The 13,227-nt window shown below is 41.1% G+C and overlaps 1 protein-coding gene and 1 long non-coding RNA gene across 2 annotated transcripts; both read left to right on the forward strand.

Annotated features, from left to right (window-relative positions):
* Positions 1 to 3,380: 3,380 nt before the first annotated feature.
* On the forward strand, positions 3,381 to 10,284 carry LOC124151042 (probable methyltransferase-like protein 24). Its single transcript, XM_048382283.1, has 7 exons — positions 3,381 to 3,448; positions 4,137 to 4,348; positions 5,103 to 5,233; positions 5,838 to 5,969; positions 6,140 to 6,214; positions 6,795 to 6,933; positions 9,644 to 10,284. Exons 2-7 carry the CDS (start codon positions 4,181 to 4,183, stop codon positions 9,947 to 9,949), a joined length of 951 nt encoding a protein of 316 aa, XP_048238240.1. The 5' UTR covers positions 3,381 to 3,448; positions 4,137 to 4,180; the 3' UTR covers positions 9,950 to 10,284.
* A 1,677-nt stretch (positions 10,285 to 11,961) lies between these two features.
* LOC125372414 lies at positions 11,962 to 12,726 on the forward strand. Its single transcript, XR_007218119.1, has 2 exons — positions 11,962 to 12,349; positions 12,674 to 12,726. It is a non-coding gene; the product is annotated as an uncharacterized LOC125372414 (long non-coding RNA).
* The last annotated feature ends 501 nt before the right edge of the window (positions 12,727 to 13,227 follow it).

Below are 13,227 nucleotides of genomic sequence, written 5' to 3' on the forward strand. Positions count from 1 at the left end.
AATATTTTCACCACACAGCTGGGATATAGCAGCGTTTATAACACACATACAAAACACGTAGGTTTAAAAAAGGACGTATTTTTATAATGTCCATTCAGACAAAAAAAAGTGCACTGTCAACTGCTTGTGCCCGAACGAGATAAATTAGCGGTGCTACTGGTGTACAGAGAACGTTGCCTTTGCTGGTTGCAGCCTGAGATAGTACATACGCCATTGTACACAACTGAATTTTTCATCCAAATATGAAACCTTAATTCCTGATCGATCTGTCCAACGTCAAAGGCATGTATTTTGCTTTTGTATATGCATTGTATAAAAATGCTTAACTTGCTGTACTGTGTGTACTTGTACAGACCATTTCGAAACACAGGGATGGGTGTGTCATACGTCAGCGGTACTCTTTTTAAATGGTGATATCTGACGACAACCAGTACTGCGGGTATATGTGCTTTGATTTTGTAAATAATTATGTTTTATGTGATGGGATGTACTATATACTATTGTTTGAGGCATAATCTCTTTCTCGCGTTTTCACCATCCCGACCTTTTTGATTTTAACGCTGCACTCCGTAATGTTCCTGCTATGGTAGCGACTTGGAAACAAACGAAGTCCTATCTTTCGAAACAATTGAATGTAGAAAGTGAGACATTGCCCCTCGCAATATGTTATTGTGAAGATTACATCACTTGATGTCGGTGTTAGAACTGAACTGTGCTTGCAATGGCATTTCTACCATGTTTTGTGTGTTTGTTGTTTAACGCCGCACTCGGCAATATTCCAGCTACACGACGGCGGTGTGTAAATAAACGAGTCTGGATCAGACAATCCAGTAATTGACATCATGAGCATCGATCTACGCAGTTGGGATACAATGACATGCATCAATCAAGTCAGCGAGCCTGACCTCCCGATCCCGATCTCGTTAAATTCATTGCATAATCTACATTTCATATTTACATTTTGATACAAAATCGAGTTCGAGTGGGAAGTGACTGGTCCTGATCATCAAACAGAAAACCTTCTGTTTCACTTTTCAGGCCAGCCAACTTCATTTAAGCGAAGGACTCTGCAGGGTTGCTGATCTTCTCAACACACTGCAATTGCCGTCCAGATAGCCTCTTCTTGAAAAAAAACTGGGCCGATTTGATATGGCACTTCGCATGGTTGACTCTTATTTCAGTACCGTCCAGCAGTACAGTGCCATCAACATAATCAACACTGACATTGAGATTATGTCCCACATTCTTGGCTCGTTTTAGAAAACTGTGGAATGCCTTGTTTTCATCATGAGTCTTGACATGCTTCACAATCATCAGACAAATAAATGTGTGCAAAAGTGCACAAAACTATCATGAAGAGCCTCCACATTAATCAATCCACGCCCTCCCATCATAATTGGTAACTATAAGCAACTGAGGGAAGAGCAAGGGTGGTGATATTTATAGTCTGACATGATTCTCCGTGTGAGGGTGTCAGTACCCTGAATTTCTTATTTCGTCCAATCAATAACACCAAAAGAATACGAAAGGACGGGGACAGCATAAGTATTTGTGCCTTCGACTTTGTTGCGAGCGTTCAGCTCTGAACACCAGATTTTTCGTAAGTCTACATTGTACTCTGCCCGAAGTTTGTCCTTGTTATGGGCATTCTGGAGTTTGTCCCTAATCTACATCCCTAGGTATAGGCCTGACCTTCCACGAGATGGTCAATAACTCCTCCCCGAAGTAAAATGACTGATCTTCCCTCTTCTACCTTGCCACGTTTCAAATGAGAAATGTTGCATTTGTCGAGTCCAAAGGACATGCCGATATCATTAGAAAGGGACTCGACAAGCAGAATCTGATTTTTGAGTGTAGATCCTCCATTGGCAATAAGTTCAAGGCCATCCATGTAAAGGAGGTGAGTAAGGGGTGTTGGAGATCTGTGCTAAGGAGGCGCCGGGTGATAATAACCTTCCTCTTTGCTGTGACAAACAGAAAAGCAAAGGACTGAAAGAATCGCCCTGAAATATTCCTCTTCTAATAGAAAGGGGTTCCGAAGTCACCACCTGCCCCTGCGAATACATCTCAAGTTGAGTTGACCAGCAATTCATTAAAGACTTAAGTAAAACAAGTAGCCGCTCGGGGAGGTCAATACATTCCAGTGACCTCAAAATCCATTCGTGAGGTACAGAATCATAAGCTTTTCTGTAGTCTATCCAACACATTGAGAGGCTGCGGTGGTAAGTTTTAGCCTCTTCAAGTGTCATTTTCTGAACTAGTAGTTGATCCCAACAACCCCAACATCCCTTTCTGGCTCCTTTCTGCTCCATGTACATAATATCATTGGTTGCGCAGTATGATAACACAATATCTGTAAGACACCCTGTAAATATTTTGTATTGTGTATTCAGACAAGTAATAGGGCGGAAGTATTATTATTATTATTATTATTATTATTATAGTAGTGTTTGTTGCCTGATGCCGCACAGCAGTTGTCCTGCCATATGACGGGGCCTGCAAACAATCGAGTCTTGACCAGACAATCCAGTGATTGCGATAATAAGAACCATCCACGCAGTCGGGGTACGTCTTCACCCGATGTATGAATCGGGTCACTGCGTCTGACAACCCAATCCATTAACGTAGGAGCCAGTGATAAAAGGAGGCGTGGAAACACCATGTGAAGTTCAAAGAATGGGAAGGCATTGTGCATAAAGTTGAACAAAAGACGTATTTAGTAAATTCCTCAGGACGTCTTCCATAAAAGTGCCCTCTTTGTGATTTAAATCTTAATTAATAGAAGAAATCCTATCCGAACAAAAACAGATCATATACTTTTTATTTCTAATGAATGATATCTACGATGGATGAACAGTTTAGTAAATAGCTGTACAGAATATCTACTGAATCCCAAAGCGACTTAAGTGCCTGAAGTAGTATGAACTGTATTTTGGATAAAGTAAACTGCTTTTATAAGAATGAGTGACTATAAAATACTCATTGACATAGATCTTCGATCCGATCGGCAGTGCTGCCTTATACCCATAGTCACAGACGTTATGTGAAATACATTGTACAAAGGTAAAAAAAACCCACTTCATATGGCATAAAAAACAGATCTGTTCCAAGAGGGTTCAACTCATGACAACTCTATCCTAATCGTGAATAAGCGATTGCTATCAGTTGCGGTGATAACCAATCTATTCGATATCTCAGCATCTTCGATTCTTAATCTGTAATTGCGACACCTTATCAACGTCTAATGCCTGTGGGGTTTACCTGATGTGTGCTCGGCCGCGCCCCCCGGGGCCATGTACGCTTATGGGACGCTATTATACCCGATGACCATATAAAAACGCTGGTCACAACACAAAAGTCAGTTAAGGTGAGTGTCCAGTCCCGATCAACAGAACAAGGCCATAACATACACGAAGTCTTTTTAAGAATTCAAGTGAGCTACCTTCTTGTGAGTTGACCCACCGTGTCTGTCTGTCTGACTGTCTGTCTGTGTGTACACTCTTCAAAAAAAAAAAAACGAACAGGTAGTATGTAGTTCATTGAACCTGATTACACAAAAAAATCCGGTATATAAATTGGATATATGTTATAATAATTGGAAAATGTTGGTGGCCTGATATTCGACAAACGGTGCTTCAAAACGCAGTCGATTTGCAATGTCTTAAACGGCATCGTTTTCACATTTGTTAAAAAGCAGTAAAGCAAAATGCACGGGCAAGTTATGTCATTCTTACCTCCCGGTAGTGGCTATAAAAAGGCAAGCATAAACCAATAATTTGTCATTCAATTGTCAACATTTTTCAAGTTCGAAAATGCCGAGACTGTTAGGAACCATCTTCGCGAGGCTGGAATCCGACCCAGTTATCGTCCCTGTTTTGCAACAAATCCAACGACAGCGACGCTTGCGAGTGTGATTTCTTCCTCACCGGCGATATGGAAGCCAACGTGTTTATCATAGTCGAAATGAGTGTTCTGCCCCACATTGTGTACGTGAATTTCGACAATTCGGTGGCGGTAGTGTCGTGGTGTGCGGGGCCATATCCTTCACCACGAGATCTGACTTGGTTATGGTTCAGGGATCCGTCGCATGCAGAACTGCAGAGCTTTAACGAACCATTTCACACTTTCTTTTACAGCTCTTGGCCTCTGGATAGAGCTCACCTGAAACGTTCGTCTCCCGATGCATGAGCGTTTTGCAGGTATAAGGATGAATATGACGCACTATTATTCCATACTTGCTGCCTTCACAGTATCCGCAGTACTGCTATATATTGCAACCAGGACCACACCGCAGCAGCCAATGGTTCTGGATCTACAAGTCAGGAGTGGACTCAAGTCCAATGCTCAGGTGAGTGAATAAGAACGACAAAATATAATCATAAAAATTCTGCTAAAAACAGAATCCATTGTTTGATTCCGACAATATCATGAGCATGTGTCTTGACTCACTACCAAATTAAGAAAGTTTCGTTGTAATTCCTGTATTCTGATTGGTCGCGTGCTATTTCATTCATTTCCAAATGAATGTAAAAATTAAGCCACGCCCACTGAAGCGGACTATTACGGAATGTCGGGGAATCCCAATATTGCAGTCGAGGGAATTCCCCTTCTGCTCACGTGTATCGTCATGCACAGGATATTTAGCGAAACTCATGTGTATTCAATGTGCAAACTACCCTCTGAGACCGAAGGCCGAGAAGGAATGAAACAGGAAACGTGCAGGGTTTCTCGCCTGGGTTCCACAAATTTCATGTAACCCTTAAACATCGCTGAAATCGTAGAAAGTGCATGCTCGGTTGTACCACAAAGGTTATGAAATGTAGACACCAAAGGCTGGAGAAGTTGGAATAGTGTCGACATATATATAAAGGGAAAGTTGACGATTGGCAAATTGAAGTCACCCCACTTGTCATACAGTCTTGTGGATAGTTTTTTGTGACATAACATTTTTCCAATAATGTTGTTGTTTCTGTTTGGCATGGAAACCTCTTGACCCATTTTCGCTTCTTCTTCTTTTGGAATATGTGTACAGTGTTTGTGGAATGTACATTTTGAACGAGTTGATCATGATCTTACAATGACTGTTTCATTTCTGTTGTCAGGTTGTGACAACGAAGAAGCCGTCCGTCGGGTCACCAGTGGTGACGGATGACGCTGAGGCCGCCCATCCCATCCCCATGGACGACAAGCTCCAGGTCATGACCAACAAACAACTGGCAACTCTTTATAACGAGTATGTATTTTGTGTTATAACTAATTTAACAATATGCACGTGTTTTGCCGTATTTCAGTTTTCTAACCAAGGTGCTCTTGTTATTGTATTTAAGTTAACTGAACAATATTCACGTGTTGTGCTGTATTTCAGTTGTCTAACCAGTACCCACGTGTTGTGCCGTATTACAGTTGTCTAACCAACCTCCACGAGTTGTGTCGTATTCCAGTTTTCTAACCAATCTCCACATGTTGCGTCGTATTTCAGTTATCTAACCAACGTGCACGTGTTGTGTCGTATATCAGTGCTGTGACGCATTTCAGTTACTTAAACAATATTCACGTGTTGTGTCGTATTTCAGTTTTCTGACCAACATCCAAGTGTTGTGTCGTATTTCAGTTTTCTAACCAACGTGCACGTGTTGTGTCGTATTTCAGTGCTGTGACGCATTTCAGTTACCTAAACAATATTCACGTGTTGTGCTGTATTTCAGTTGTCTAACCAGTACCAACGTGTTATGCCGTATTTCAGTTTTCTAACCAACCTCCATGTGTTGTGTCGTATTTCAGTGCTGTGGTGCATTTCAGTTAACTAAACAATATTCACGTGTTGTGCTGTATTTCAGTTTTCTGACCAACATCCAAGTGTTGTGCCGAGACAAGATTAGGATGGGCAACATTCAAGCCGGCGGCTGGGACGTCTGTCTGGATGGACATTATAAGCCAAAGAAAGACAACTGCATCGTCTACTCATTCGGGTCAGTACTACACACGTATTTTGTAATTCTGATAAAATACCAATACATTTTCATCAGTAACAAACTTCACATTGACTACCAGTGACCGAAAATCGTAAGGATTGAGCATCAAGTATATTTGGACAAAACTGTATTGTTATATATATTTCTTTTTAAATTAAATATTTCAGCATTGACAACGACTTCAGCTTTGACGACGACGTCGCTAGCACCTTCGGTTGTGAAGTGCACGCTTTTGATCCAAGGTAAGTGCCCGACTCCCATCACAGAAAACTGTAACATTTTCACCTCTGTTCAGGGTTTGGTAACGCGAGATACACAACACTCTGAGACATACACACTACTGTTGGTGTGTTTGTTCAGGGATGTATATCTACAAGTAATGATAGCTCTAGATGTGATGTTTATAGATAGGGGAGTTGGGATAACCTAGTGGTTAAAGCGTTCGCTCGTTACGCCGAAAACCCGGGTTCGATTCCCCACATATGTACAATGTGTGAAGCCCAATTCAGTGTCCCCCACCGTAACATTGCTGAAGGCGGCGTAAATTCATACTCACACTCGCATGTTTTTGTATATATATCGGAGGGCTTAGGTACAGTGAAGCGTCATCTATTGCTACACAAGCTGTAGTGTGTGTGGTTCACCTGCTCCAGGTTCGAACCAGACACGACAGGCTCCTCTCACACACGGAGTGATATATTGCTGTAATAAATTCCTTCTCTTAAATTCAGTAATGCATACAATATATTTAATGTGTAAGGACCAGGATGCCAATATTACAATATTACAACAAGTAATCAACATGTTTCTTTTGTGATATAGCATGAAGCAACAAGACCATCTGAGAGGCAGGCGTGTCCACTTCCACAACCTTGGTTTGTCGGACCGTGATGGTAAAGGGAAGATGCAGTGGCCAATGAAGACGATGGTCTCCATCAGACTAGATCTCAAACATGCTGATGTAAGAATTATACGGGTTTTCTTTGGTTGGTTGGTTGGTTTGTTGTTTAACTCCGCACTCAGCAATATTCCAGCTATATGACGGCGGTCTGTAAATAATCGAGTCTGGACCAGACAATCCAGTGATTATTATCATGAACATCGACCCACGCAATTGGGATCGATGACATGCATCAACCAAGTCAGCGACCCTGACCACCCGATCCAATTAGTCGCCTTTTACGACAAGCATAGTCACCTTTTACAGCAAGCATGGGTTGCTGAAGACCTATTCTACCCCGGAATCTTCACGGGTCGTTTTCTTTGGTTTGTTTTGTTTGTTTAACACAGCACTCAGTCATATTTGTGCTAAAAGACAGTGGCATGTGAATCTGGGTCAGAAAATCCAGTGATTGATATTGAGAGCAGCTATCCACACTGTCGGGGTACGATGACACGTAATGAACCTAGTCACCGAGCCTGACACCCCGATCCATTAAGTCCCCTCTTATGACCAAAATACATTGCAAGCTACCAATGCTGACCCTGAACCACTTGAGAGGTATTACACACGCACGTGTCTGATAAATGTGGGAGAAAAAGTCCGAAGTGACACACAAATAATCGGAGCATATGCACAAATCAAACAGTTTACCATATATATATATATATATATATATATATATATATATATATATATATATATATATATATATATAAATATATATATATATATATGTGTGTGTGTGTGTGTGTGTGTGTGTGTATAAAATAATATAAAATGCCACGGACTTTGGCGAAATACACATGTTTATGTTATCAAAATGACATATACTATCCAAAAAAGAAACGCATAGGTGTTACTGATATGTCAAAACGAAAATAATACCTATTGTATTCATATCATCGTCAAAATATGTATCAATATTGGTAAGAGCATCAATTGACACACTTCCGTTTGCAACAAATCGATTTTGCTTGAAAATGTTTTTGATTTTTTGAGAATGAGTAAGAAATGCATAGCCACAATGCAACAAGTGGCATCTTGCACGTTGAAATTGGGCAGGAAAAGCATGCAGTGTTTGGCAATAAAAAGCAAGCTTGCTTTCGGAAATAGGCATTCGTTCAGAAGGTGTTTCTAAGCCAAATGAACATGCCACGTCTTGACGCTGCCACAAGACATCGCCATTGGAAGACTGCAGGCTGGAGAGTCCCAATCTTCTGTTGCCCGACGTCTGAATGTTAGCCAAAGCACAATATCACGGCTTGCAGCTCGCTACAACGAAACAGGCACAACAAATGACCGTCCCCGTACAGGAAGACCTAGAGTCACCACACCAGCCCAGGATCGCTACATCCGGGTCCTCCATTTGCGTGACCGTACTGCTACGGGTGTGAGCACTGCAGCCAGGGTGCCAGGACTTAGGAGGACATCAGGCCAGACTGTACGGAACAGGCTGAGAGAACATGGACTGAGAGCCAGGAGACCCTACGTCGGGAACGTGCTACGTCCTCACCATCGTGCTCATCGTCTCCGTTGGTGTAACAACGTGACTGCCTGGAACCTTCGCAACTGGCGACGCATTTGGTTTAGCGATGAGTCCAGATTCCTATTGCAGAGACGTGATGGTAGGAACCGGGTCTACAGACATGTTCATGAACGTTATGCCCCTAACTGCGTGCGTCAAGTGGACAGATTTGGTGGAGGGAGTGTGATGATGTGGGCGGAAATATCCTACACTGATCGTACCGATCTTGTCCACGTCCAGGGAAACCTGACGGTTGTACGCTACAGAGACACCATCCTGATACCACACCTCCTGCCAGTCAGTGACGTCCAACGTGAGATTTTCCAGCAGGACAACGCCCGGCCCAAAACGGCACGTGTCACAATGACCTTTCTCGCTGCTAACAATGTCAACGTGCTCCCCTGGCCGTCCCGTTCCCCGGATCTTAACCCAATAGAGCACCTGTGGGATGAACTTGATCGCCGTCTCCGTCAGCGTCAACATCAACCCCAAACTGTCCAGGCACTAGCTGCATTTCTGCAGGAGTAGTAGCGGAGGATTCCCCAGGCCGTAATCCAGCGTCTCATCCAGTCCATGACAAGGCGTTTGAGAACTGTTATTCGTGCACGTGGTGGGCACAACAGATATTGATACTCCATTCACGTTTAAGGAATATTGTGAATGCCTTACCTCAAGTTATTGACATCATTGTATAGACATTGATCTCTCCTAAACGGATGTAAAATGTCATGTACTCAAGTTCATTTCCTACCAAGTTATTCATGTTTGAATATACAACATTTTCTCAGCAAATACGGGTAATGCGTTTCTTTTTTTTAATAGTATATTTGTATTAAAATGCAGAAACCCAGTCGTGTATGGCTCTTCAGCACGTCAGAAGCTTATTATTGTGCGATCGAATCTCAATTCACCTGGTGATTTTTTTCTTGGTTTGTCAGCACCATATCCGTGTTCCTGGGTTTCACAAAAGTGTTAACGTCCAAGACCTGAATTATTTCAGGCTTTCGTCCTGCATCAAATTGACACGCTGTGATAATACACTTTACTCACTTGTTCACTCACTCATCACATGTGCAAGACAGACTCCCAGTGTTCTCTATCGTGATTCAGCTAATGTTAAAAGCCGTACGAAACCACACTCACGTCTTATTAACTGATTGATAAAGTTATTGGCAGTAAATAAACTCATGCTTACATTTCCAGGGAGTAATCGACTACATGAAGATTGACATCGAAGACTCTGAATGGGAATCTCTGAGACACGCGTTCAACTCCAACGGCCTCGAAGGAGTCAAGCAGTTGTCGTTGGAGTTCCACGTATTTGGTAAAGAGGAAAGGTCCAGGTACATTGCCCGGCTGAACGTCCTCCGTGACTTGTACAACCTCGGCTACAGGATATTCTGGACACACAACAACGTGGTCTATCCCGCCTGCAGGTTCACATCTGTTTACGACGGCAGAGAGAGAACCAGATGTCATGAAGTCTATTTCCTTAAATGGGTGGTTTAGATATCGCCGAGATTCATATTTTAAAGTCGTACCCGGGTGCCTCAGTCGTCTAAGGCGTAGCAATTCGTTGTGAAAAGTTGATCCCATTAGGCATTATGGGTTCGAATCCCGTTTCGCCTTGATTATGTTTTTAGCTTTGTCGGCACTATACCAGTGCTTGTGGGTTCCACCAAAGTGGTTCGCGTCGAGGACATGCATCACTTTGGGCAGGTCACTGTAACAGTGGATGTTCGTGGCTGGTAAAATAAGCGTCTTAGTTTGACGGTAGTATCCAGCCACTCTAACGTTGTCATATCATTATTGTATATATTTCACATATCATTTCAATAAACATTTTTTTCTAAACATTGAATCGTTATATTGTTCACGTGTGTCATGCTTTCACTGTGAATGACATACGTTTATATCCAACCTGCTAGTACCTATGGCCAAGATTTGCGTCTCTTTGTCATCCAGGATCCGATGTTCAATGGTTCAAATCTCCGAATCTCCTTGATTTGGATCACTAGCCCGTCGTCCATAAACCCTCCCGTGGTTTCGCCATAATATATTAAAATCTGAAGCGCCGTTCAAAGCGGTTTAACCCTCAGATCAAGTGACCTAATAGCGTGTCATCGTTGCTCATAATATCAATCACTAGAATGTCTTGTCCACACTCAAATATTTTCACCATACACCTGGGATATTGCAGCGTTTATAACACACATACAAAACACGTAGGTTTAAAAAAGGACGTATTTTTATAATGTCCATACAGACAACAAAAGTGCACTGTCAACTGCATGAACACGAACTAGAAGAATTAGCGGTGCTGCTGGTGTACAGAGAACGTTGCCTTTGCTGGATGAGCCTGAGATAGTACATACGCCATTGTACACAACTGAATTTTTCATCCAAATATAAAACCTTAATTCCTGATCGATCTGTCCAACGTCAAAGGCATGTATTTTGTATATGCATTGTATGAAAATAGTTTAATTTGCTGCACTGTGTGTACTTGTTAACACCATTTAGCTACACAGGGATGGTTGTGTCATACGTCAGCAGTGCTCTTTTTGACTGGTGATATCTGAAGACAACCAGTACTGCGGGACAATTTACTTTGATTTTGTAAATAATTATGTATTATGTGATGGGAAATTATACACTATTGTATGGAGCATAATCTCTTTCTCGCGCTTTCGCCATCTCGACCTTTAATTTTATGGTGGCAACCTGGAAACAAACGAAGTCCTATCTATCAAAACAATTAAATGTAGAAAGTAAAACAATGCCCCTCGCAATATGTTCTTGTGGAGATTACAACACTTGATGTCGGTGTTAGAACTGAACTGTGGTTGCAATGGCCGTTCTTCCATGTTTTGTTTGTTTGTTGTTGAACGCCGCACTCGTCAATATTCCAGCTATGACTAAAAACGTCGTTTCCACCCTTTCCGAACAAGGCTGGAATTTCGCGGCTCGATCGTAGAGCCACCAGTCGCTATTACGAGTTATGTCCCTTCTATGTCCCTCCCATTGACCAATCAGATTCCACCTCCCGTATCATTTGCATTTGCTTCAAACAAATGGCGGCGACAAGTGATGACGATCTGATCAAAATCAGGATGTCTACTGTCACAAAAGAGGCCTTACCTCGCGAAGAGCATCAAATCCTTTGAGCACCTTAACATATAATATCAGATAACAGATTACAATCACATATCACAAGGACAGGCTACAATTACACATAACAACCACGCATGGACCACAAGTACAGGCCTGAAAAACAGATTACAATCACAGACCATAAAGTCAGGCCACAATAATGTGGCAGAGTAATATTTTGTACATACAAGTTAGGTTTTAATTCTATTTTAGCTATAGTTTTATACACATTCTATTTCATATTTGAATTAAGTACATAGTTTATTTCTTGTGTGATACCTTATATGTATTTGTGTATTTCTAATTCTTAAAGTTAGAAATAAGTTGTGCTTGGTTTATTGCTAATCAGGTTGTGTATTGAATACAGTTAGTGTATTCTGATCATGATTATTTTATATGATAAAGTATTATAAAGCAGTTTCTTTAATTGATAAATAGCTAATATATCCTAGGCTATTATCATCTTAACTTGAACATTAACTAAATAAAACTAAACCATAAATAAACTGTAGTAATTCTTTACCTCATATCACATTAAGGTAATTGTGTTAATTGTGTATAAGAATGTATGCGTATGTGTGAAAGTGCATTATTTAAGTAATTTGATCAATCCTTATTTTAAATACCTATTTTACTTATGTGTTGTGTATAATTATAGTGTAAATAGTATCTGCATTAGTTTATACTTTGTCAATGCAGATGTAACTGGCACTATCTTAGAAGCTTTGGTGACACGGCACAGGTTTCACCAGTCTGGTATGTATTGTTTATGTGTTACTCATGAATGTATAAATGTATGTATCTATATATATGCTGACGTATATCTTTGTAATTATCATGTAGTATTGTACTTGTCTAGTGTTATGACAGTAGACATGGTTTATGTTTAGTTTAAACTGATCACAGAGTCATAAGCAGATATAATATATATATCATTGTACAGGTTACTTCCTACATGAGTAACATTGGTTTCTTGCTATTTGAATGTCCCTTAGATGTAAGGCCATTATGTATATTATATCAATGTCAATGTTCTATGTCTTGTATGCAGTATGTATTATTATTTATACATTGTTGCAGGCCGTATTTATTCACCATTCTCTTCTAAGAGAATAAACAGCCATCAGCTCACACCCTGTAGCCGTTTGTTGTGTTTACCACCCCGACAACTACCGCTACTACAATAACAGATTACAATAGAAGTAATATTCATATTATCATACATTCAGCAACACATGCTTGGCGTAAAGAACGACTGAGCTTGTCGTAAGGGGCGACAAACAAGACCGAGTCAAGATTCGAGATTCTACTGTCTTACAATTTTTCAACATCTAAATGAAAATTAAATTAAAGCGAAAAAAACTCCCGTCATCACATTGAACATGCATCCGTTCATGAATCACAATTAAAAAGTGATGATATCGTTTGTTCGCGAAAAGGTGAGCTTATCCTGCCCCACAGATGGCCCCTGTCATAAACACATGCCAAGGCAAGTCAGTAGGACACTCTTTGAAATACTCGTAGAATGCTCGGTTGTACCACAGTGTACCTCAAAACATGTGCTACAGGTGCATCATGGCATTCAAAACGAAAGCGGGCGCCAGAGATTCGGTGCTTTCTGCTTGGTATACAAA

The sequence above is a fragment of the Haliotis rufescens genome, unplaced genomic scaffold (genome assembly GCF_023055435.1).
Source record: "Haliotis rufescens isolate VD_foot unplaced genomic scaffold, xgHalRufe1.0.p SCAF_4, whole genome shotgun sequence".
Taxonomy (NCBI): domain Eukaryota; kingdom Metazoa; phylum Mollusca; class Gastropoda; order Lepetellida; family Haliotidae; genus Haliotis; species Haliotis rufescens.

Coding starts and splice junctions, on each gene's coding strand:
- LOC124151042 (XM_048382283.1), top strand. CDS start 4,181: ATGCATGAGCGTTTTGCAGGTATAAGGATGAATATGACGCACTATTAT. Junction 5,234..5,837: donor CTGGCAACTCTTTATAACGA/GTATGTATTTTG, acceptor GCTGTATTTCAG/TTTTCTGACCAACATCCAAG. Junction 6,215..6,794: donor GTGCACGCTTTTGATCCAAG/GTAAGTGCCCGA, acceptor TTTGTGATATAG/CATGAAGCAACAAGACCATC.